The sequence below is a fragment of the Zalophus californianus genome, chromosome 17 (assembly GCF_009762305.2).
Source record: "Zalophus californianus isolate mZalCal1 chromosome 17, mZalCal1.pri.v2, whole genome shotgun sequence".
Lineage (NCBI taxonomy): Eukaryota > Metazoa > Chordata > Mammalia > Carnivora > Otariidae > Zalophus > Zalophus californianus.
Genome location: NC_045611.1, coordinates 4,795,473 through 4,820,114, shown reverse-complemented (window position 1 = coordinate 4,820,114; position 24,642 = coordinate 4,795,473). Strand labels below are relative to the sequence as shown.

The following is a 24,642-nucleotide window of genomic DNA, read 5'->3' as shown; positions in this document are numbered from 1 at the left end:
TTCACTCAACAGCTGATGCCGAAAATGGATTGGAGGACTGAGCCTGGAAGCAAAGAGTTTCCTGCCCTGGCCCCGCTGAGAAGGGGTGTGGTTTCTAGCATCTGCCTTCGACTCAAGTCATGATCCCAGAGTCCTGGGATGGCGTCCAGCATCAGGCTCCCTACTCAGCCTGCTTCTCCCTCTGCCCTTCCACCCGCTTGTGTTCTGTCAAATAAATAAAATCTTCTTTTTTAAAAAAAGTAGAGATCACTAAACCTTACACGTGGGATGAAGGGCAGGGCAGAGGTTATAAAACTGTGCTTTTGAACTTGGAAAAATGAATAGGTCAGCTCATCCCCACCCCGCCCCCCAAACCATAACTAGCTTCTGGTCTCAGCTTAAATGTCACCTCCTCAGAGACTTTCCTGCTCACCCTGGTCACAGTGGAAAGTCCACCCCAACCCTGCTAGATCATGTCACTGCACGCTCCCTATTTCCTTCTTGGCACCATTCACAGTTTGTAGTTAGGTTATCCTCTTCATTGGACTGTAAATTCCATGGGGCACCGTCTGATCTACCTAGCTCATTATTTTATCTCCATGCCTAGTACAAGACCTGGCACTTAGCAGGTGGTTAATAAACACTCTGTTAAATGAATTTAGGAAGGAGGGAGAGGGGCACCTGGGTGGCTCAGTTGGTTGAGCATCCAACTCTTAGTGTCAGCTCAGATCATGATCTCAGGGTTGTTATATAGAACCCTGGCTCCCTGCTCCATGGTCGGGGGGCGGGGGGAGCCTCTGCTTGGGATTCTCCCTACCCCTCCTCTCCTGGCGCACTCTTGCTTGCTTTCTCTCTCTCTCAAATAAATAAATCTTAAAAAAAAAAAAAAGGAGGGACAGGTTGGGGACTAAGATGGTGGGGAGCGCCCCATTTGCTGCGTCCCTGAAACTTTCTCCAGCAGGCTGCTGGAGACATGGGTCGCGAGCTCAGGAGAGGGGAGAGCTGCACCTCTGGGAGGCATCTTGTATAATCAGACCCTGGCAACGATTTGAGAGCGCCTAGGCACGACTTAAGACAAAGGCTACCCTGCCAGAGAACTACCACCAGGGACACTTGGTAAGCACGCAGATTCCCAGGCTTCTCCCCAGACACCAGGGACCAGGAATCCGCAGGCGTAGCACATCCCCCCAGGGTGACTCGGATGCACCTCGCGGTAGCAGAGCTCGACTGTAGGGCAGGGGAGGCGTGTACGCTGTGGGGCAAGACGACAGCGACCGAAACGGTGACTTTGGGTGGCCTGGTCACAGGACACGCCCGCAACCCCGCCTCGCCCGCTCCCCAGCACAGTGACCTTTGGGCTCACTTGGCCCGGCGCCGCGCTCCGCCGCGCTCCGCCGCGCTCCGCCCCGCCTCCCCCGCCCCGCCTTCCGATTGGCCACCGTTCCACCCGCCCCCCTCGGCCTCGACTAATGGGGCCGGCGCGCGCCGGAAGCCGGAAGCCCCGCGGCGCCAGCGTCCCCCCGGCAGCTGCCGCGCGGTACCATGCGAGCCTTGGGGCCAGCCCTGACGGCGCGGCGCCTCTTCCCTTTGCGGCTCTGCCCGCGGCCGCCGCGGCCGGGCGGACCCCGGCTGTCGAGCGGGTCGGCGGCGGCGGAGGCGGGCGCCCTGGAACGGGCCATGGACGAGCTGCTGCGCCGCGCGGTGCCCGCCACGCCGGCCTATGAGCTGCGCGAGAAGACGCCGGCGCCGGCCGAGGGCCAGTGCGCCGACTTCGTGAGCTTCTACGGCGGCCTGGCCGAGGCGGCCGAGCGCGCCGAGCTGCTGAGCCGCCTGGCGCGGGGCTTCGGCGTGGACCACGGCCAGGTGGCCGAGCAGAGCGCCGGCGTGCTCCAGCTGCGAGAGCAGCCGCGGGAGGCGGCCGTGCTGCTGCAGGCGGAGGACCGGCTGCGCTACGCGCTGGTGCCGCGCTATCGCGGCCTCTTCCACCACATCAGCAAGCTGGACGGCGGCGTGCGCTTCCTGGTGCGGCTGCGGGCCGACCTGCTCGAGGCGCAGGCCCTCAAGTTGGTGGAGGGGCCGCACGTCCGGGTAAGGCCCCGCCCGGGCCCCCACCTTGCACCAGGACCGCGAGCTCTTGGAGGTCCTACCGGTACCTGCCCCTCAAGCCCCAGACACTCCACCGTCCCCAGCCTGAAGCCGCGCACACTTTGCCCCCAGTTACTAGTAGTCCCCTGCACCCCGTCTCCTTCCTTCCCAGGCTTTCTGAATCCTTGCCTTGCTCCAGGGTTTACTGTGTAGGGCTTACTAGAAAACTCGGCACCGCCTACCTTTAACGTGACTGTCAACGCCTCCTTCATGGTTATGTGTGTTCCACGAAGTCTCTTTTTTATTACTTTAGCTGAGTTTCATCTATGTGGTATATTTGAACGAGTACCCACCTGAGCATCGCGTAGCCTCCAAAAACCTGGATGATGTCAGCAAAAGTTAGTTGCACACCCACTATGTGTAAGCCCTGGTCTAAGAAGCCCTGCAGAATGCACAGAGAGGAGGACTCTGGTCTCTGCCTCATGGCTGTGCACGCCTTTGCACTTTCCTGAGTTCAGCCCTGAAATGTGATGATTCCAAGTTGAGTACTTGAGTAATCAGGTGCTTAGCTCGGTGAGCTCATGTTGGGTGCAAGTGAATACTTCAGGATTTAAATAATGATGACTTGGAAGATTGCTGACAGTTGAACGTAGTCCTCTTCTATTCTTAGTATTAAATATGAAGGGGCCACTAGCCTGCCCTTTTAGTGAACAAAAGATGATGTAAATGTTTCAGGAAGCTTCTGACATTGAGAACTTGTTTGGGTGCAGTTGGCTTTAAAAAAAAATCGAGCAGTTGAACGATTATGTCCTACCTAATTTGTTTAAGAACGCTAACACTGGCATGATAATTTTCACGTTCATGTCCTCATTCTTAGGTGGGTTAAGGAAACCTACTGAGGTCAGGAGACTTGACCAAGGACTCAAAGCAAATAGGTATGTCTCCGATCATCTACCCAAATCTCAATCTGGGGTTTTTTGCACCATGCTTTATAACTACATCATGCGACGTGAGTTATGGTGTTTGTGAGAGACTTCATCTTTCTTGACTATTTGGCCTCAGATGCATAAACACTGGGGATAGTTAAAAATGGGGTTAATCTCAGTGATAACAGTGCTGTGATTGATTACTCATGATGGCTGGTTAATTTATAATGCTAACTGTTAATCTAGGGCCCTGATTTGAATTGATCACATTTCTGACTCAAGCCCAGTCTGAATGGCTGAGACTTCATGTTCTACACACTGTGTGCATTCCCATCTGCCTGTGTTAAGTCTTCAATCCAAGCACAGGTGTTGGGTTTTTTTGTTTTTTGTTTTTTGTTTTTTCTTGAAACAGGGACCGGTACTCCATGGTGGTCCTTCTGAAGCTTGATTTTTATTACATAGAAAACTGGAGAATTAGGTAGAATGTCACCTGTCCCAGAATGAAATAATTCACCTTTCTATCCATCCTTCCACGCAACATGTGACCATTGGGTGTTTATCTTATACCAGGCATGCTCCTGGTGCTCAGGTCACTTGGTCAAGAGCTTCCGTTCTAGTCTAGTATGGGAAGAGTTAATAGCAGGCGTGGTGACTGGTAGGTGCTTTTCGCACACTGGCTCATCTCATTCTCAGCAAGCTATAGGGACCTGTTGTACAGATGAGGAGATTAAAGCTCGTCATGGTCAAGTGCAATGCCCAGAGTGCTGAGCTGGAATTCAAGCCCAGTCTTGACTCCAGAGTTGTGTACTATGTCACTACACGTTGATTCTCGGAGCCAATGACTTTACTGGATCTAAAAGGGATTTGGTTTTCTTAGAATTTGCCTTTTTCTGCAAAATCAAGGACAAGATAAAACAACCCAGTTAATTAATGGCTTTGTTTTACTTAGTTTTACCTAATGGGGAGTTTAATGTTCTCTAGTTGTGAGTGTATTTACTTTTTCCAGGAGTAAGTGTACAAGCTTCCATCTACCGGTAACATCAGTGCTCATCTTTCTCTGGAGCCACTGGTCATTGTTCCCTGTTGCAAAATCAGCAATCCTGCCATGGCCAGAAGGATCAACATGTAATGTCTTTCCTTTGGCATTCTTGGTGCACACCAAACTACTGCGGACGTTTCCAGCTTTCCCACCCATTACTCGCTCCTCTCCACAGACCCCCCTTTGATGGAAAGTTCCCGACCCCACATTACTACGTGATTCTTTCTTGGGAAGCCAATTAGAGTAGGAGCTGCTCATCACGCAGCGTTTCCAACACTCCAGTTCAAGGTGGCTTCCCCCAGTTTTGAGCTTCATGGCATGCATTATTTGTGCATGTATTATTATATTATTCGCTTGGATTTTATATCTTAACATTAGAATTTAGCATTTGAAATGTATTATTCCACCAGCCCTCCCCCCCCAACCCCCAACATCAGCCCCTTGAAAACTGAGAGCCTTGTTTTAAAAGTCTTTCGTAGCAAAATGGTGAATGATGCATGAGATGAGAGTCTGGGGTGCCCCGCCACAAGACGGAGTTGACACACTGATTACTTCCATTTGTCTTGACATCACACTGCTGCACTCAGACGTCTGAGCCTGGAGGGAAGCCCAGAGGGCTGGGAAGGTTTCTGCATGGGTAGCAGAGGCATCACATCAGACATTTGGCCAGCCTTTGGCATATTTCAGCGTGTTGGCCCCCGTGATGTCTAAGGTCCCATCCAGTTCTAAATCCTCCAATTTTGTGAGAGGTTACCGAACGCGTCCATCCCCTTGCTTTTCCCCACGCAAGAAAACTTGGGTTATCATTCAGGTTTGAAGGAGCGTGGCAGCTGAAAGCTGTGACATTGAGACTTGATCTGGGCGCCCGAGGGGCTCGCTCTGGGGAGATCCTGAGCCAGGTCCTAGGCTGTTCGGGGTTCCCTTGTTTTTTTAACCAAGGTAGTCCACATACGAAGAAACCTTTTGTACCAACAGGCAGAAAGTCATGTGGAATAAAGATATTTCTTGAACAGCGGATGAGTAACAATAGCCTGACCTTTGCCACTGCGTGTGTCCCAGACAAAGGCAAGAAGCCTTTTCTAGTCGTTTAGTCACACTTCTTGGCGTTTCTCTACCTGGAGATGTTGTCCTTCTATCCACTGCATGTAACCATTAGGGCTAAATCCATCCATTCCCTTCTCCTTTGCTCTATGTGGTCACTTAGCACTTCTTTAATCCCTATCATTTAAGTCCTTCAGAGAATAGTTTTTTTTAATCCATAGAAATTGTCCCTGGGATCCAGTTTGGTGATCTATCTGTAGGATCACGTAATGTGTGCAATCCACTTTGATTTCCGTTTCTTCTACCTCATTCTGGATTTTGCATCCAGGCTAAAGAGACAACACAGCTAGAACCTTTTGCTCTGAGGAATTCAGTGTTAGAAACCACCGGAAGTTTGGCACATGAATCTTCAGAGCAGGAGTCCCAAACGCCCGCTGACCCGTGGGGCCCTGTGATGCTGGGGGAGCAGGGAGCTCCTTGTCGCTTCCAGTCTGAGCGCCGCTCCCTGCGTGCACGTGGCACCGTGGCCTGGCTGTGTCGTTCTCCCCACACCTGCTCACCTCTGGATCTGCCGGACGAAGTCAGCATGGACACGCGCCGGTTTGCGTGAGGGCCGCTGCTGTTTTGACCCTGAGCGTTCACCCCAGAATACGCTCAGTCCACTGCGGGACCACGACAGGTTCTGGTTTACTGAATCCTATAGGGTGCAATGGCATTTTCAGAGTAACGGGCAAGTATGAGGCCAAAAAGGAGTGTCTTTCACGGGGTGTCTTTCACGGGGCAGTGGGGACTGTGGAGGAAGCACTGCGTGGAGATGGAAGAGGCCAGCTCTCAAGACCAGGCCCTCTGCCGATTAAAGGCATGATTTTAGCCAGGTCCTTTAACCCCTGGGCCCATGGGCTGTGCGCTGAGGTGAGAGATTCTGCTGGTGGTTGGTATGCTCAAGGTCAGCCTGCTTCCCCCTTCTAAGAAGTGCTCTGAGGGTTACTGTGCAGCTTGGCTCAAAATCAGGTTCACAAACGACGGTACAGTTCATCACGGTCCAGGTTGTGATTACTGGAAATAGGGGTGTGTGCAGTGTGTGTGGTTTAGAGGCTTTCTGTTTTATCTCCAGAGGCCAACTTGGGTTGAGGAGTCAGATTTCTTAGAGATAAAAATCCCCCATGAAGCTGACTTGAGTTCCCATTCTAGGAGGTCCGAGCTCTGTTCAGTGGTTTGTGGGCACCAGAGGGAAGTTGGCATTTAGAAAGTGGAAGTGTTTCTTGATGGCAGTTTGAACATAGAAATTCCAGTGAGATGAGAGGTGTGCGGGCCTTGACAGAAGCACGGGGGCCGGCAGAGAGGGGGCTAAACTCGCAGCTGACTGGCTGGCGTCCCTACTGTCTCGAGGTCCAGCCACACTGGATGCTTTGTTGTACGACCTCTTTTGGTGGCTTGTCCTGCTTTGCAGTGAACATAGTGGTCCTTGTTGGTTCTACTAAACTCTGTGCTTAGCTAGACCAAAAAGGACCTTATCTGCAGTTTGGCGGGGATGCCGCAGTGCCCCAGGGGGACAGCAGCTTCCACCAGTGGGAGTCGTACCTAGAATGTCTTAGCTGTGCCACCGGGACCCTGTCCAGTGCTTCCAGCTCCTTGTCCCAGGCCAGGGCTTCTGAGCGATGGAAACTAACTTTGCTCCACATTCCAAACATGGGGAGATCTTGATAGCCAACAACTTCAGCAAACTCTGCCCAGAGGGGAGGTTGATTGGCCTTCTGTACAGTGTCCTCCAAGATAACCACAGTGGGCAGGTCTGGAAAGCCGAGTCCGGGTTGACTGGCATCCCCAGCAGTTGTGTGTGTGAGTCTGGGATCCATGGCAGAACTGATGCGCATAACGCAGAGGCGGTGTCTTCCCCTCCTGTCACCTGTGACCCGGCCCAAACAGCTGTGCCGCGTGAGCACCGAGCCTGGGGACTTGTGCCCTTTCACCTAGATTCCCAGATCTCATGTGGCAGGGTCACATTTCACAGCCGTCAGTAGCCTGAAATAGAACCGAGAGACCTTGGAGGGGGAGCTGTCACCGGCCAAACCGTTTCTTTCATCATTAATCCTGAATTGATACTGAAACTAGGTACCTCCCGCGTGCTCCTGTCATGAATGTGGTAGAGGCGCCAGCACTCCCCACATGGAGCTTGGCTAATCCAGTCCTAACCCTTTGGTGCACAGGTTCCTAACCTGGAGTCCACGAGCCCCGGGGAATGAGCCGTAGGTGGGTTTCAGAGGGCTCCATGAGTCCCGGGAAGTTGTGTACACAAATTGCCTCATGTGTTTGCATTTTCCTGGGGAGCAGGTCCCTGGTTTTTAGCACGTACTCAAGAGGGCATGAGGACCCCAGGAAGATTAAGAACCGTTGTGGTCCAAGGCAGTATTTTATTTTATTTTATTTTATTTTTTATTTTTTATTTATTTATTTTTTTCTTTCCAAGGCAGTATTTTATAAACAACCTTTGTGCACTGCCTGGCCGATGGCCTCTCTTCTCCCATCCTGTCATTGCCTCCTCCCCATTCTCCAGTCTTTCTCTTTCATTTGACATCAGTCTGCTAACTGTCTTCCACATGGGAGACCCCCCCTGAATTCTTTGGGCACCAGAGGAGTAAATTCGAAACAACCTCTGCCCTCACTGTGAGCGTAGAGCTGAGTGAAGAAGACCAGGTTATGGAACTGAGAATTAAAAGGCATTGTAAAAGGCATCTGGTCCAACCCGTAAATCCTTAAAACAGTTCCACCAAATCCTCATCGACCCAGTGCTCCGTCCCCACCTATGGTGAGGGCCATCCAGGATGGCGTCTGTAGTCAACCCTACCTATTCAAGCCTTCTCTTATAGTAAATTCAATCCAAGTCTAACTTGGTCCATGACGTCCCCTTGTTGGTCCACGATTTACCTCCCTCCTCTCCCCCACAGGGTTACACAGAACAAATTTGTGCCTGGTTCTGTGCCTTAAATATTTAAAGATGGATCTCACTTCATGCTGAAACCTTTTCTGAGCCACCAATCCTATACTTCCTTGCAGCTTGTCCTCAAGTGACAACATCGTGAATCCTTTCACCTTTTACCAGGGAATAAAACGTGAAGTGGTCCTATCCTATAACGTTTTTACAGCTTTTGCAATTAAAGCTCTTTGTCAGTTCTGTACCAAATGTCCTGAGATATTTATTAGTATTCAATAATAATAATCAGTGTATCTGTTAATATGTAGTTCATCTATGAGTAACAGAGACCCAAAATAATAGTGGTTTGAATAAGAGAGAAGTTTGTCTCTCACGTAAAAGTCTGCAGGTAGACACCGCAGGGATGATTCTGTTCTGTGATGCCTTCAGTTGACCCAGACTTCCGTTTGGTTCTCCCCTAAAGACCTTAATCCCCAGAGTTACCTCATGGCCCAAGATGGCTGCTCCAGCTCTGGCCATCACATCACCTTCCAGCCTGCAGGGGGAGCAACAAAGAAAAGATGGGCAAAGGGTATACTCTTGCCATTTTTTAAAGTTCCCCAGAGCTGCTCCAGGACACTTCTGTTTACATCTGACCAGAAGTCAGTCACATGACCACCCCTAGCTGCAGTGTGATCTTAAATCTGGACAGCCATGCACCTCCCTAAAGCATAAGGCTTCTGTATGTTTGGAAGAAAGGGAGGCAGATGTTGAGGAACGAACAAGCTATGTCTGCTGCCCTGGGCGTCCTCTTGCTCTGGCTCTCAGGAAGCCTACCGCTGTCCATGTTCAGCGTGTCACGGGAGGCTACCCCGAGCCAGGTCTGCCCCTGTGTCCCCTCCTTTCCCTATGCACCTGGTGCCATTCTTGCTTGAAAGGTGAAGTTGACTCACGTCACTTCTGGACATAGATCGGATACAAATAAGTGAAGTGAAATTAGAATAATTTCATCAAATCTAAATGCACTAATCGCCAAGCACGCTATTATTTTATGTCCCACAAAAGTAGGAAAAACCGCTCCCCCAACGCAAGGGTGACCCGCCTTCATGTGAAAAAATGCATCTCGACTTCAGAGATGTTCAGATATGAAATGTAGAGCTGCCAACTGTGGCGCCCGGACCCTGCACTTGTTTCTCTCCGGAAACAAGGGGTGATACCTTGGTGCATCCCAGAGTGTTCCCAAGAGCGTGAGGACTCGAGTCCTGTGCCACCTGTGTTAGCGTGCCCTGCATGGTGCACCATCCGTTGCTCTATCAACCTCACGCTTCAGTTGTGTGCACTGCAGTCAACGCATCCCAGCTATTTGATTGGGGCAGCTTAGCTCACATTGAATGCTCCCTTTGAGGCCTCTTTCTCACTGGAGTCGCAGAGGCTAAGCAGAGAGCTGAGTGCCCAGTGCCTGGTCGGGGTGGGTCCTGCAGAGAAGCTGGTTGGCGAAGCACCATGAAGGGGGCTTCTGTGTCCCACTTTATCCACGGTGCCAGCTGGCGACAAGGCAGGGGTGCGTGTGCTCCCCCGGCCCCGGCAGCTAGCACTGTGTTCTCCCTTGCAGGAGATGAACGGAGTGCTGAAGGGTATGCTCTCCGAATGGTTCTCTTCCGGCTTCCTGAGCCTAGAACGGGTCACCTGGCACTCGCCCTGTGAGGTGCTGCAGAAAATCAGCGAGTAAGTATTAAGGTTTTCACTTTTCCTTCATGTTAGCTGAAAGCCAGTCTCCACCCGCACAGGCGCTCGGTTCCAAGCACAGTATTCGCAAATGGTGTGGCTGTCCTAGCCCATGATGTCGAGATCACAGGTGGGCGCCGGCCATTCTGCCCGCAGGCCCGCACGCAGGGTTCCCTTGATGTCCTTGTGTTTCCTTGCAGGCCCCGGTGTCGGAGCCGCAGGACTTCCCTGGACATTAGGATCTCCCCTAATTGGGCAAACTTCTCCCTCGGGTGAATCTCAGAGTGGGCTGTATGGTGCACGATGCATGTGTGCCCGGGGCATGGAGAAGCCCCGGCTGGCGTGTCACAATGGTCCTTGGACAGGAGAAGCTCTATCCATCTCAGTGTCTTCATGCTCCATGCCGTCTTAAGGAAGCTAAGGCTTGCAAAAGGTTGCACTTGGAAGCGTGACAAATCCCAGGGGCTGCCATTTCACTGGCCGAAAACAATAAAGTGGTTGGGGGAGGTCACTAGACAAATGGAACCAGGTCACAATCTCAGGGTCATGAGATCGAGCCCCGAGCTGGGCTCCACCGCTCAGCGAGGAGTCTGCTTCAGATTCTCTCTCTCTGTCTCAAATAAATGAATAGATAGAATCTTTTTTTTTTTAAAACAAATGAATAAAATTGCTGCACGGGCACCTGGGTGGCTCAGTCGTTAAGCGTCTGCCTTCGGCTCAGGTCATGGTCCCAGGGTCCTGGAATCGAGCCCCATATCGGGCTCCCTGCTCGGCGGGAAGCCTGCTTCTCCCTCTCCCACTCCCGCTGCTTGTGTTCCCTCTCTTGCTGTGTCTCTCTCTGTCAAATAAATACATAAAATCTTAAAAAAAAAAAAAAATTGCACAACTGCTTCCCAAGGGCCCTGCAAACTAGTCTTTTAAGACCGGGGTATTAAGAATCAGAGGACAATTTCATGTGTAAAATGGTCATTAGTTGGAGTTCCTCTCAGTCAGTGCTGTTTCATATTAAAACAATTTTCTTTGAATTCTCCTGAAGTTGTAATATGAATCGGAATCAGCAATGGTTATTTAACTTGTAGAGTGTTCGACTATCTTATTTCTAATTCTCTCCTCAGGTCTGAGGCCGTGCATCCTGTGAAAAATTGGATGGACATGAAGCGACGCGTCGGGCCTTACAGGAGATGTTACTTCTTTTCTCATTGTGCAGCCCCCGAGGAGCCCTTGGTCGTGTTGCACGTGGCGCTGACCAGCGAGATTTCCAGCAACATCCAGGTACCTGCACAGTCATGGCAGAACCACGCAGGCGTCCCACAGGGCCCCGTACATTTTTCTAAAACCTGATTTTACCCCCCTTTATGAAGGACGTTGCTTGAGGCATTCATGTTCTGAATTGGCTAGAGAAGAAACCTCCAGGTCTGTAGCCACAGGGTGTAGACCCGTACTAGACAGAGTTACGGACTGAGGACGGCGCTCCTCTGTGGGAATCGACTTTGAGCAGAGACAGGGCTAAGGAAGGGAGGGCACTCGCTTCTAAAGTTGAGCGTTCGTTCCGTGCCTGTGGGCAGGTATAAAAGCTCCGTGACTAAAAACTTGAAAACTAGACTGTGTGCCTTGTGCCTCCGGTGGGCCCGGCGCTCTGCCCGGGGAGCCGAGGGGACAGGCCCATGGTGACGGGCCCTGCCTGCTGCGGAGTTGACAAGAAAGTCCCCATCCTTCCTGCAGGTGCAGGGCTGGGGGCAGACCCCAAGGAAGGGAAAGGCAGGTGAGGGGAGCCAAGACACCCAGGTCACTTCGGACTTGGCGTCCGGAGTGGCTGGTTAGGAAGCTGAAAAGATGAGAACGGGTACCGGGATGGGCTCACAGGCAGCGTTTCCTAGTATCAGAAGGCAGAGAAATCAAGCAGGGCAACTGGGCAGGTGTTCTTGCCCACCAGGGAGCAAGGCCCCGAAGTCCTTCACGTCTGAGAGAGCCGGCAGTCCTCTCTACGGGCTGGGCGGTGGGATCTATGAAAATGGAGAATGGGCGTTCTTTTCCACCTACAATTTCCACTCTGAGGATTCATCCCTGGGAGGTGCTCAGACCTAAGGGTGTGGACGTGGCTCATGAGGGCATCGTGTAGTTTTGGAAGGCTGGACATGATGGCCCGACTGCCCACCGCAGAGAACGCGGGAAAGACCCGAAGGCATATACCTCTGGTACACCCTCCCGCCCAGGATCTCCATGCGTGTGTTTAAATGGGGATTTACTGCTACGGTTTTGATGCAGAAAGCCGGCCTTGGCTTACTCTTGAGTAAAATTCCGGCCCCGGCCTAGCATGTGTAGCGTGCTCTTACGTGTATATTGATTGAGCGTTTGCTCGGTGCCCGTCAGCCCCTCAAGCACGTTCCCTGCGTCACTGCTCAGCACCACGTGGGTTAGGCGTCACTCCCGCTAATGTTGTCCTCGTGTGGGTGTGAGAAGGCTGAGGCTTAGGGGAACTTCAGTGATGTGCCCATGATCCCAGAACCAGTAAGGATGAGACAGGATTCCAACCAGCGCACACCCCAGCCTTCAGGGCAATGCCTTCTGTGCTGGAGATTGGGGCGTATGGGAGCAGGTGAGAGGGGAGGGGGTTGTGCCCAGGGGTAGGGGTGTGTGTGTGTGTGTGTGTGTGTGTGTGTGCGTGTGTGTGCAGGTGAGAGGGGAGGGGGTTGTGCCCAGGGTGTGTGTGTGTGTGTGTGTGTGTGTGTGTGTGTGTGTATTTAAGCCTGTGCATACCTTAGGCAGTGAGACAGACTGGAAGGCATTCACCCCAAGGTTAGCAGCAGAACTTGGCATTAGGTTTTGGAGTAACTTGTGATTTCTTCTTTATGCATTCCCTTCTTGCCCCCTCTTTGACATTGTGCACATCTCATTTGTATAACCAAAGAAGGATTCATTTGTATTTTGAACACTTTAAAAAAAGATTTGCTGGAACTTTTTGAATAGGGAACGCAAGATAACCTACAGAGTTCTGGAAAGACAAAGGAGGTAACCCCATAAGGTGAAGACCAAGCCCAAGGCTGAGGTGCACCCTGACCCTGACAGCCAGGAGCCCTCCCTCAGAGTCCGGCCCCAGGAAAGGGCGTGGCACCGCCCCGGGGGTGTCCCTCCCTCTGTGTCACCATCCACCCCGCTTTCCTATGACAGCAGTTCTTAATTTTTCATGAGTCACAGGAAAGACCCTTTGAGCATCTGAAGGGGATGAAAGCTGGCGGTCATTTTCCCCTGGGGAACGTGCGCAGACTCACACGTTCCACACACAATTTCAGAAAGCTTGGGGACTCCCAGCCTCATCGGGGCTCTGGGCCAAACCACCCCTACTGCAAGAGTCAGATGTAGCTGGTGGAAGTTAGGGTAGCTTAAATGTGTTCTGGAGAAGCAAGCTGGCGTACCTGCATTGAAGCAAACTGAAGGTAACCACCTGCTCTTCCAGTGGTCAGGTGACCTTCAGATGGGAAGGTTCAGAAAACCCTGCATTGAGAACTCAGGGCTATAATAAGATCAGCCCTGGCAAAGGGACTTTCCTACAGAGTCTTTCCTAGGTCACTTCGTGGGTGTGGGTGTGGGTGTGGGTGTTTTCCCTGAGGTAAAACAAGGATGTAGCACAAAATCAAAAAGGTACACAGAAAAGTACATTTCCTAAGAGAAAAACTGTATAGGAGCATATATGGCCCTATTGAGAAATCTAAAAACCTAGAGCTCAGAGAGAAGGAACGAAAAGCGTTTCGTTTGCTGCAGCCAGCAGGCCTGCACGGGGCAGCCGGGGAAGTAGAGGTGAGGCGGGGTGGGGAGGAGCGTCATCTCTGGCTCCTATAGCACAGAGGCCTGGGAAAGAGAAGACGGAGGGGACACGCATTGGTTTTTGAGAAGTTCAAAGGGACCGAGATGGCACAGGTGCGGCAAACAGCCCAGGGGGGCTACGCAGGTGCCGCCTCCAGAGAGATTTCCTGTCAGAACAGGCCTTCGGTCTCCAGAGCCTCGTCCGTGAATAGGGGCTAGGGTGTCCCGGCTCCCACCCTCCCTGGCTTCTCCTCGCCCCAGGAGGTAGGGCAGGCACGGGAAGCAAGGGGCCCAGGCCCACCGGCATCGTGTCTTCCAGGCCATAGTGAAGGAGTGCCCCCCGCCGGAGACGGAAGAGAGGAGCAAGATCTCCGCGGCCATCTTCTACTCCATCAGCCTGACGCAGCCAGGCCTGCAGGGCGTGGAGCTGGGCACCGTCCTGGTCAAGCGAGTGCTCAAGGAGCTGCAGGTGGGCACGGCACAGGGCCTCCGGCTGTGAGACGAGAGAGGACCTAGAGGGGGGTGGGGGGAGTGGAAAAGAGCCAGATGCCCCTTGGCACGTCCCAGGTGCCCCAAGATGACTCGGGAGAAGTAAGCAGTGCCGAGAGAGGGACATCTGGTCACTCGCTTCCGAGGACATTAGCCCCTCCGGGAAACCATCCACCCTGTGGCCGGGGCGTCTCCCGGCTTCATAACCGCCAGCCCCTTCGCTCCCATGTCCCAGTTTGGATGGCACACTTTGTGGCTCCCAACACCCTCCAGGCTCTGGCCCCGGCACCCCCCAGCATGGGCTTTCTCAATAGCCCTGAGGGAGTGTCAAGGTTAGACCAGGCAGCTCGAAGGTAAACACGCTGGCCTTTTTTTTTTTTTAAATAACTTCCCTCTGTTGCCCTGGGAAAAACGCTTCACCATCCTACAACAGAAATGTTCCCATTCGCTCCAGGTCTAGCTTTCTGAAACGATCTCATGAGGGGCTTGAGTGAACTGCAGTGAGCAGAATCTAATTGTTAGGTAAAATAATTAGATGGCTAATAATTGGCTCTGAGAGCGGCGCTCTCTGCTTCGGGTGATTTTACCACGGCACCCACAGCAGAAGCCCTTCCATGGAGAATGACAGAATGGAATTAAAATGCTGACGTGCTTTGTGTTAAATTCATAATCAATCTTAAATCTGAGAACTCAGGATTCAGTTGGATGTCAGCTTTATTAAAATCACTCTCTTGCCACCTTTTCCCCAGAGACGATAGGAGCCCCATATAATTAATATAAGTTTCTTTTTCTTTCCTTCTTTTTTGCTGACAGTGTTGATGAATGGAGCAGGGAGAGGGAGCAGGGGGTGTATCAGGGTGAGAAAGGCCATCAGAAGAAGAGCAGAACCTGGGGTTCTGGGTAATTCACCCACAGACTCTACTTCCGGTTGGGTCAGAGTTGGCCCCTCCACCCAGTAGCCATCCTGGGGGAGGGAGGGTCACTGGTCCCACGCTCGGCTGTGAGTCTGATAGTCACCAGGGAGAACCCCAAAAGAAGCCCTATCACTGTCCCGCACCAGCGTGTGCATCACAGTTTATAAAAGCAGACCCTTGAGAACCGCCCGAAAATGCCCATTGAAAAGAACGTGGTTAGGAATATCATGGTATAGTCTTATCTCTTAATATTACTCTGTTGTTAAAGTTATGTTTTTGAATTTTGAATGGGAAACGAGAAAATGCTCATGGTCCAGGTTCATAAAGCAGGGGCATAAAATAAACATCTCACTCAGGGAAAAAAATGCCTGGAGAAAGACCAAGAGGAATTACACTTTATCAGACCTGGAGAGTAGCTACTCAGAGTCCTGGAGTGTGGTAGGTTTGTTGGTTTGTTTCTGTCGTAAGTTAAAAAAAAAAAATTCTTCTGTAGTGAGCACATAGTACATTTTTAATCAGAAAATGCTAGGTTTTTACAAAATGGTCCTTGAGATCTGTCATTTGACCATGAACGGTACTGTCTGATACGGAGAAGCAGCCATGGCCTCCCCTTCTTGCCCATCCTTGCACGCAGTGTGGGATCGCGGGCCAGCAATTTCCCACTCGAGACGCAGCCATTGGGTACTTGTGTGCCAAGTGCCAAACCAGGCTCTCTGGCTGCAGAGAAGTCCCTGGGAGATGCACCACACAGACAGGAGCTGTGGTCAGAAGACTGCAAATCAAGCCCCACGTCACTGCAGCCCCCACTGCTCATTTCGGGCCCGGCCCCTGACTTGCCATTGTGATAGTGCAGACAGAGAAGGCCTTCAGACAGACAGACACCTTGGGGACTCAGGATGCCTCCGGGGCCTAGCGTATGTCAGGTTCTTAAAAAATGGGCCTTGAAAGGAGAGAATGAATGCACGTCAAATACCATGTTGTAAACTACACAGCAGCGTGCAGGGCTTAATGAGGCCTAAATGATAAATGGAGGGGTGTTTCTGCTTCAGTGACATACCAGCTGAATTTTGTATGTGTGTTTTCTCCACCTTCCTTTCCCAACCAACCATGCCTTACAGAAAGAGTTTCCTCATCTTGGGACATTTTCAAGTCTGTCTCCTATACCTGGATTCACCAAGTGGCTTCTGGGACTCCTGAACTCACAAGCAAAGGAACATGGGAGGAATGAACTCTTTACAGATTCGGAATGTAAAGATATCTCTGAGATCACAGGTGGTCCCATCAATGAGACCCTCAAGGTCTTTCTCAGCAGCAGTGAGTGGGTGAAGTCTGAAAAGCTGGTCAGGGCGCTCCAGGCCCCCTTGATGCGGCTCTGTGCCTGGTACTTGTATGGAGAGAAGCATCGGGGCTTCGCCCTGAACCCTGTGGCAAACTTCCACCTGCAGAACGGGGCCGTGATGTGGCGCATCAACTGGATGGCTGACGTGAGCCTCAAGGGCATCACCGGCTCCTGCGGCCTGATGGTCAACTACCGGTACTACCTGGGGGACACAGCCACCAACAGTACCAGCTACGTCTGCTCCAAGAACATCAAAGCTTCCGAGCAGGTCCTCAGCCTCGTGGCCCAGTTTCAGAAGAACAGCAAACTTTAAACCTGTCCCAAAGCAGACGTCCCCGACCCAGAGAAGGAGGATTTTTCTGGATGGGTCAGGGAGGGTTATGCGTCAAAAGGAGCTTTTTTAGTCAAGCAGGGTGAGAGCGTGTTCTCTGGCCTGCAGCAAGGTCACACTGGGAGGCTGTGCCCTGACTTCCTCTGCAAGAGTGCAGGCTGCCGCCAGATGGTGGGGGGCTGGACGCCCCGCCCCGTCCCCCACGGAGAGCGGCCTGGCTCCCTGCCAGAGGTGGTGCTGTGGTGCTCCATCTTCAGAAAGCTCTAGAGCCTCTGCTGGCTGTCATCCCAGGGTTGGCCCGGCCAGCCTCACCGGGCCCCGGGCCGTTGGCCCAGGTGAGAGCAGATTTTCCTTCAAGCTTAGAACATAACTCAGCCATGGCTGTCTTAGCCATTTCTCTCCACTTGCGACAAAGGGGTAGAGGGCTGTGCTACACGTTACTCAAAGTTTTGGAGATCCCGAATGTAGGGAAATGTTCATGACTGCACCGAGTTTCCTAAATTAAATTATCGAGCACACGAGGTGGTGTCACCTGGGGCTTGAATTGGATGGTAGACGTTACGATTTCAGAGACACAGGTTCATAAAGAACCTGAGCGTACCGAGTGAGCTTGTTGTGTGAGGGAGTGAACAATGTAAGGTGGCATGGTGGCCGCCTCGGAGAGCCGAGACCTCGGGGGCTGGAATGCGCTCGACACACCAGCTGTGCTGTGAACAGCCAGACCGGCAGAGGCGGTGCCTGCGGTGGTCGGGGGGGGGGGGGCAGGGGGTCTGCGTGCATGGTCTCACTGTTGTCACTCCCGCAGACAGGTCCCCTGGCCTTGCACGCTCTTCATCTTCCACACCCGACCCCTGCTCCTTCCATATCACCTGCTGCGTGGGGCTTGTTGCCTGATAACCAGCCTGATAACCGGTGGTCACCCCTGGAAGTGTCTCTTGCTCTCAGTCCTGGTGGAAACAGTCCCGTGCCGCTTGGCACGGCTCTGAGCTCCCGTCCCGACCGCGCATGAGCTCTGGAGCCCCTCACGGGCCCAGGTCAGCGCCGAGGAGCTGGGGAAGAGTTCACGCATGAGCTGCTGCAGTGTGGCAGGTGTGCCGTGGGACCACCGCCCTGAACACCCTCCCCGCCCCGGCGCGTGCATGCACACACTTCACACCTTTTCTCTTTATGTAACCTCTTATTGTGAACATTTTCAAACCAAAGACACAGAAGCGGACAGATAGTCCAGCGAGCCCGTGTGCCTGTCACCCGGCTCCCACCACACTCCATGAGCCTGCTTTCTTGTCAGGCCTCATCTTGTGACTTCTTACGGTGGTTTAGCAGGTGCTCTGTGAGTTGGGCCGGCTGGCTGGGTCTGGGATGCGGAGGGGGCTGTGGTCTGAATGTTGGACCCCTGTCCCCTAAAGATGAGGGCATTAGGAGGTGGGGACTTAGGGGGTGATTAGGGCATGAGGGTGGCGTCCTCGTGAGTGGGATGAGTGCCCTCCACAAGAGGCCCCACAGAGCCCCCTGGCCCCTTCCACCCTGTGAGGTTACAAAGCGTCTGTGCCCGGAAGAGGGCCCGGCCCCGCCCATGCTGGCACCCTGATCTTGGATTTCCGGCCTCCAGAGCTGCCAACAGTAAATCCCTGCTGTTTATAGGCCACTCGGTCGTTGTTATTTTGCCCCAGCAGCCCAGATAGCTGGGGAGGGATGAATGTGGGTGGACGAGTATCTCATCTCCACGGATCAGTCCAAATCACTGACAGGAGGGAGCTGGACTGCCTCATTGTGCTGCACTGAGCCAAAACTCACCTCATACCACTTAGGTCACAGGAAACCCTGGTGTCTGTGCACTTGCCACACCTCTCCGTGGCTCCTAGCAGGGCAGGGGCTGGCTGACACAGCCCAGCTCCCCCCTTCCTCTGAGCGACGATCAGACTGCCCAGGTGCCCTTACAGCATCCTTTGCGAAAGGACTGTGGCAACAGCGAGTTGGGGAGGCAGCAGCAGGTTCCTGGATCCTGGCGTTGTGAGCTTACTGCCCATTGGGGAGCACCCACTGCCCAGGTGACGTTGTTGCCAGGGGGACACTGTGTCTTCAAGTACAGGTGCTGTCTCCCAGACCTGGGCTCCGTCCCACGTGCTCTCAGGGGACCCGGGGCAACCACTCGGACCACAGTGTCTTCTTCTGTTAAAGTGCCCACCGTGGGGCAGCTCACAGTAGGTGCTCAATAATTTGTCCTTCGTTTCCATAGCATGCCAGACTCGGGGCTGAAGCTGTGCTCCGGGCCTCCCAACCACAGAGCCTGCTCCTCGCCCGTGTCCCCCAGCCCACGTTTCAGACCGCATCTCAGGAGAGGCTCTGCCCCCCTCCCCCTCAAGCTGCTGGTCCAGGCTCCTCTCCCATGGCCTCCCTGCTCTGGGGTCGGTGGTTCAGACACACCCCCGTCTCCATCCCGACCACAAGGGTTTCCCCACAGGCCCAGGCCTGGCCTCTGCTGGAAATGGGATTAATGACGATTTGGGCGTGCCAATGGACTTGGGACCAACCTGCTCAGACTTGTGCACAGGCCCCTTTCTGTCCTGAAAGGCAGCACGTGGTCCGACAGCTGGAGCCACCTACCCTCACCTTGCCTCAGTCTACCCCTCTGTAACTGGGTAACCACAGCGCACAGGCGCTTCAGGGCTGCTGAGAAGCCTAAAGGAATGACCGCCGTCCTGTTCACCTGGAGAGAAGAGGTTCTCCATCCTCTTCTCCGTATTCGGAAATTGAGAGTGTTGGGCGGTTTTCTGGCCTCTGTTCACAATTCCTAAAGGTGACTGTTCCCAGAGGAGAAGGGGCAGGAACTTGCACTCTGCACCGCAAAGGCGGGGATCGCTGATGCCTGCCTGTTCTTTCTCCCCCGCCGGGCTATCCCTCCCTCTCCCTGGCCTCTCCCGCCCCCCCCCCCCCCCCCCCCCCCCCGCCTTTCTCGCTCAGGACTGCACAGCTCTGCCCTCCCTTGGGCTTGGGGGCGTTAACGCTCCAGCAGGCGGGTGGGGGGGGGGGTCTGCTTTCTGCTTTCTGTATGTGGCTTAAAAGGTAGGGAGGGGGACTCTCCAAACATTTTTGCAAAGATCAGCTTTTCCTGGGCTTTGTTTTAAATCAAGTGTAAGGTGTGTTTAAAATTTAAATGGAGCGAACATCTCTCTGATTTTTAATTGGATTCTAAAGCCCTCATTGGAATATGAGGTCCTTTTGGATCTATTCTTAGAACAGACAGCTGCCAGGTGATTTCTACCCACCACAGACAGTTTCTGCATTCTTTGCAATTTAGCTAAGTTGATAGAGGGGACCCTGTGGCTCTTTCTTGCCCTTGTTTTTTTGTCTTTTTCCAAATGGCATTTGCATTTCTCACCTAGCTAATTTCCGTCATCCAGAAAAGGAGGAAGAAAGAGCCTTTATCTGTGCTCCGGGCTTGTAGTTCTCCTCACCTCCCCACCCCGAGGCCTGAGGCTGTTTCTGACTTACTGCTGAGGAACCTGAGCTCTGGGAGGTTTGAGCAGCCGGTGAGGGAGAAGCTGGGACTGCCAGGGCGACCGCTCGAGCAGAGCCTCAGAGAGGAGGCGCCCAGCCACTTGGCAGAAGGGCAGCTGGCAGGCGAGGCGGGGAAGGACAGCGCATGTCGGGCGGGTCGCAGAGGTTCTGGCAAGGGGGCGGGGTCCTGGGCAGGACTCTCCCGAGGTGGAAAGCCAGTGTCTTGTTAGCCATCTCTCCCAGCTGCTAACCAACAGGCCAGGCCTGGTGCTCTAGCCTGGGGGCACCCCGAGGGGCTGGGCAAATTAGAAGCAGAGCCCTGAGCCAGGTTGGCCAACACTGTTGCCAAACAAACTCGGATTAAACCGCCACAAGAGAAACCAGTAACTCAGGAGACGGACATTTATGTCAGGTGCCGGCAGCGGGGGCTGGGCTCAAGCCTTAACAACTCACTTCTCCGCCCACAAGACAGACATCTAGGGTTTTACAGAGAGGTTTGGGGGGGGGGGTGGTACGTGCAGAACAGGCAGGATGGCGAGGTCATGGGTGAGGGCAGTGTGTGTTCAGCATGGTCAGGGGCAGGGGAGGGGGCACGTGGGGTGTGGTCTTCTAGGCGTTCTGTTGCTATCAGGGCTTTTTTGGCCTGGCGATTGGAATGGGCTAAGACAACCTAACCTCCCTCAGAAGTGTCTGGGTTTGGACAGTCACTTCTTTGCCCCCCCCCCGACCAATGACGCACGTGTGTGGGTGGCTACACGAGCGTGTGTCTCCCCCTAGATAGAAGCTCCCTGAGGGCAGGGGTCCTGCTTGGTTTTGCCAGCAGCTTGGCACAGCTCCTGCCATGGGCTGGGCTGCAGGTCCCCCGGGGCTCCCAGGGCCCCCTCCAGTGCAGCCCCCTGCAGAGGGACACTCCTCAGCCTGCTCTGCTCCTGGCCCAAAGCCCCACATCTCCATATAGGCAGGGTCTTTCTGGCCGGGCTTGGCCCTCAGACCTGGCTCTCCCCCAAGGAGTCCTGCCCCAGGGCGCTGTGTGACACGGGGACCCAGCCCTCCTTCCCACTGGGACCCACGGGAGCTGCTTCCTCCAAATCCAGTTCTTGCCCAGGAGCCATAATCCCAGCCGCCCTTGGTGAGTGCCGTTCCCTGCAGGGGTGACATGGGCCTTGGCTTGCAGTGAAGACCGGAGACCCCGGGGCAGCCTGTAAGGGAGCACAACTGTCCCCGTCTGAAAGCTGAAGACGCCGAGGAGGGCAGAGGGTGAGGGGCCAGCTCGGGAGCTCCTGCTCTTCCTGCGCCGCTGTGCCCCCTGAGACTTCTCTTTAAACACAGGGAATTAAAAAGACACTTCTCTTCCATAGTCCCACCTCTCCCGGACCAGACGGTGTCCCCAGATCCTGTCACCTGGCTGTGAAGGCAGGACTGCACTCAGTGCCGATGGCTCAGCGGGCCCTCCTGGGGCTGCGTGAGCGGTTGGACAAGAGGAGCAGATGAGGAGCCCAGCACCGTGCCTGCCGCACAGCAAGCTCCTCAGAGATGTGGCGGCTCCCTTGGATGGGGACAGGCCGGGACTGGAGAGGCAAGGAGCCGCAAATCCCTGTTCTGCCTCGGGCCACTGTCACTGGAGGTCGGAGCCGCCTTCCGGCGCTAAAAATGCTTCTGCGTCTGGAAATCTGCGAATCTTGGGCACCGTCCACCCTGTGTGCCACTAGATGGCGATGCTGCCTCTTCCTTTCCGGGGACTCGGGCGCCCAATCTCAGCTCTTAAGCAGTGACCCAGGTATTAGACCTGCACCCAGATCCCACACAGCAAGCCCCCTTTCTCTCACAAGGCCTGAGGAACGACACTCAGGGCCGCTGCATGACCTGGGGCCGTCCAAGCCTGCTGCCCTCTCGGTTTTCCCAAGGTGGTCCCACCGCAGGCTCCTTGGGTCCCGGTGCAGAATCAAGGTCATTGACAGGGGAGGAAGAGTGGGGTCCTTTGTCCCAGAGGATCCCCTCTCCAGTCCCTTAGGTGAGTCTCCACTTGGGCCAACTGAGGACATGACTTTTGGTTCAGGCATGGAGCCCAGATCACAAATCCTGCTAAATTTAGGAGCCGTGGCCCCAAACTGCGGTCACTTGGTGACCATCGTGACTTTTTATATCATTACCATAAATAAAAACTCAGTATTTCCTGTCCACAAGTAGAAGTGCAGAGCACAAATAATACGATAAAAAAAACAACAACAGTATTTTTAAATCCTAGTTAGACATGGCTGTCTTCTCTCTCCCTCCCTCCCCTCCCAAAAAAGAGGTGAGTAAATGCCAGGGAGGATTCCAGGTAGACTAGGCACCAAGCAGACACTCGAAGGCCCCCAAAGACTTTTGGAAGAACAAGAACTGGGAAAGGATTCAGTGAGGTCCTTGCTCTGTCCAAGAGCCAGCAGATTAGCACCCATCTCACACTTTGGGAAATGCTTCGAGGGATTATGTCTCCAGACACACAAAGTGAACTCCTTCGGGCTCGTCGAAGGCAGGTTCTCCAGATGTGTTCTTGAGAGCCTCGCGATAGGGACAGGACCAGAAGGAGAGCCACGGGCAGGAAGGACTCGGAACCAGGCATCCTGGCCAGAGGAAGTGCCCTCAGTGGACAGGGGCTGGGCAGCTCCCTGGTGCAACCTGGTGACCCCTGAGCACAGTGATGTTGTGGGGACTGTCCAGGCTCTCTGCACCTTTCGGAGCTCCACAAATTCTTCATTAAACTTCTTAAAAATCAGATTTATAAATTCTTAACTGCCACAAAACCAGCCTATCCATAAATGTGATGTATCAGATCTTAGCACGTTGGAGCCACAGACCTGTCCGCCTGTGGGACGGGGGACTCTTGGTCTTGTTGAGCCCTGAACAGACCCAAGCTGGCCCCAAATCTGCTCAGTTGAAGCACACACTGGGAGAATGGTCTAAAACTAGTCCTTTGTAGCCTTTTATCTGCATGACTCAGCTCTCCCTTGGTACTCTGCAGCCACAGAAACGGGCAGGCTTGTCGAAACAAGCACCGGACATCCCAAACCCTTCGTTCCCAGTACGTGGGATCCTCACATCAGACTCACCGCTAAACGTGAAGATTTTAGCCCAAGACCTTGGGATCATGCAGCCAGCCCCCTCTAGGGAAACAGCTGATGGCTGATCTTCTAGAGGGGGGTGTGAAGTACCAGGAACAGCCCCGGGCAGGGGGGCACCTTGGAGGGCCTCCCGGATGGCTAGCATGCCAGCAGCCAACATACGGCACCTCCGTCCCTCCAAACTCAACTCACCTCCTGCACTGGCACCAGCCGAGCCCAGAGAAACCGTCCACATCTCTTGCTTCATGTCCTTGCATCAGAAAGCCCCGTGAGGGCCAGTGGGCTGTGTGCTGCCCCATCCGACAGGGACCCTGCTGGAGAGCAGAGGGAGGGCTGGGTCCTGACAGAGGTTAGGTGAAGGGGGGAGACACATTCTCTTCATTGTCAAGTCCTTCCCTTCTGGCAGCGGAAATCCTGGAGATTCTTGCAGGACTAAGTACAGCTTCCCACGGTGCTGGTGTGGTTTACGAGGGACACGCGCATCCGGGCGTCGTGCGTGGGCCTCCCCGACATGACTGTGTTCAGGCATCATTGTTACATTTCTGACCTCCGCACACAAGCCATCCATAGCTTTACACAGGTGTCTTCTTCCATTTTTGTCATTTCCAGGGACTGCTGGTGACCACAGAGGCTGGGACATGCTTTATTTGGACCCAGATATGGGTCCCCATCCAGACGTCATCCCTTCTGAGCTGGGCGACCATTACTGAATGTACACTGAGTAAATGCATCCATTTTCATTTATAAAACAGATGTAAGCTAGTAAACGAATTCTTTCATTTTGAAATTTTTCATATTGGCGCTCCAAATGAGATTTTGTGTGTGTGTGTATTAAACTCCTTCGTGGCTGCAGGGGGAAAACGTTTGGAAATGTTGGACGAGATGATTCGTGGGCCCTTCCGAATGGCAATGGCGAGCCCGGACCCTGGGCAGCCTCCTCCCTCTGCTGCTCGCCTGGTGGTGACGCTTCCGGGTCCTGCTGGTTTCAGTGCCTTCATTTGGGATTAGCAGTGGCTCACTTCCCTTTCTGCCACTCCGTCCAGAAGATTCCAGTAAGTAGAGAAGGCCATCTGCCCCGTCCCGGGCCTGGGGGGCCATCTGTCCGAGATGCCCAGGATGCCCACAGACCTGGTGTCCTGGGTCTGCTCCCATACCGCACATGGGGAGACCGAGTCTTCCGGAGACTCAGACCCTGGCTCCAAGCTGCACCTGGAGCAGGTGCACGGGTCGTGGTGCTGGGCTGAACACGGAGGCGCCTGGCCCCAGACCAGAGCTCGGAAGCATGCAAGTGCAGGGCCTCTCACCTAGCCCCCTCCTGCCTGGGGCTCACCTTGGCAAGATACGCCCATTTTCGAGGTGTCCCCCCCCCCGGAGGCTGCGGATGCTCCAGTGGAGTTACTGCAGAGGGAGGAGCTGGGTCAGGCCAGGCCTCCGGGGCAGCACCGCTCTGAGGCTTCCCTCCT

The 24,642-nt window shown here is 53.8% G+C and overlaps 2 protein-coding genes across 4 annotated transcripts in view; both read left to right on the top strand.

The window, feature by feature from the left end:
• Nucleotides 1-1,495: 1,495 nt before the first annotated feature.
• Nucleotides 1,496-24,500, top strand: MLYCD (malonyl-CoA decarboxylase). Of its 3 annotated transcripts, XM_035724888.1 has the most exons (6): nt 1,496-2,067; nt 9,594-9,706; nt 10,822-10,978; nt 13,827-13,976; nt 23,789-23,900; nt 24,033-24,500. In XM_035724888.1, the coding sequence occupies exons 1-6, from the start codon at nt 1,522-1,524 to the stop codon at nt 24,185-24,187; spliced, it is 1,233 nt and encodes a 410-aa protein (XP_035580781.1). In that variant the 5' UTR covers nt 1,496-1,521; the 3' UTR covers nt 24,188-24,500. The 3 variants fall into 3 exon arrangements, with proteins under 3 accessions (XP_035580781.1, XP_035580780.1, XP_035580779.1); XM_035724886.1 differs by lacking the exons at nt 23,789-23,900; nt 24,033-24,500 and adding an exon at nt 16,029-17,098 and having other exon boundaries at nt 1,522-2,067; XM_035724887.1 differs by lacking the exons at nt 13,827-13,976; nt 23,789-23,900; nt 24,033-24,500 and adding an exon at nt 16,029-17,098.
• OSGIN1 (oxidative stress induced growth inhibitor 1) overlaps nt 24,215-24,642 on the top strand; it is a 32,005-nt gene continuing 31,577 nt past the window's right edge. Inside the window, exon 1 of the mRNA XM_027617426.2 lies at nt 24,215-24,231. The gene's annotated coding sequence lies outside the window, so the exon portion shown is untranslated. The remainder of the gene's footprint in view (nt 24,232-24,642) is intronic.

What these genes read in the sequence shown, in the direction of transcription:
- MLYCD (XM_035724886.1), top strand. Translation starts at nt 1,522, where the DNA reads ATGCGAGCCTTGGGGCCAGCCCTGACGGCGCGGCGCCTCTTCCCTTTG. An exon ending in GTGCTGCAGAAAATCAGCGA is followed by an intron (nt 9,707 to 10,821) that starts GTAAGTATTAAG and finishes TTCTCTCCTCAG; the next exon opens with GTCTGAGGCCGTGCATCCTG. An exon ending in GAGTGCTCAAGGAGCTGCAG is followed by an intron (nt 13,977 to 16,028) that starts GTGGGCACGGCA and finishes CATGCCTTACAG; the next exon opens with AAAGAGTTTCCTCATCTTGG.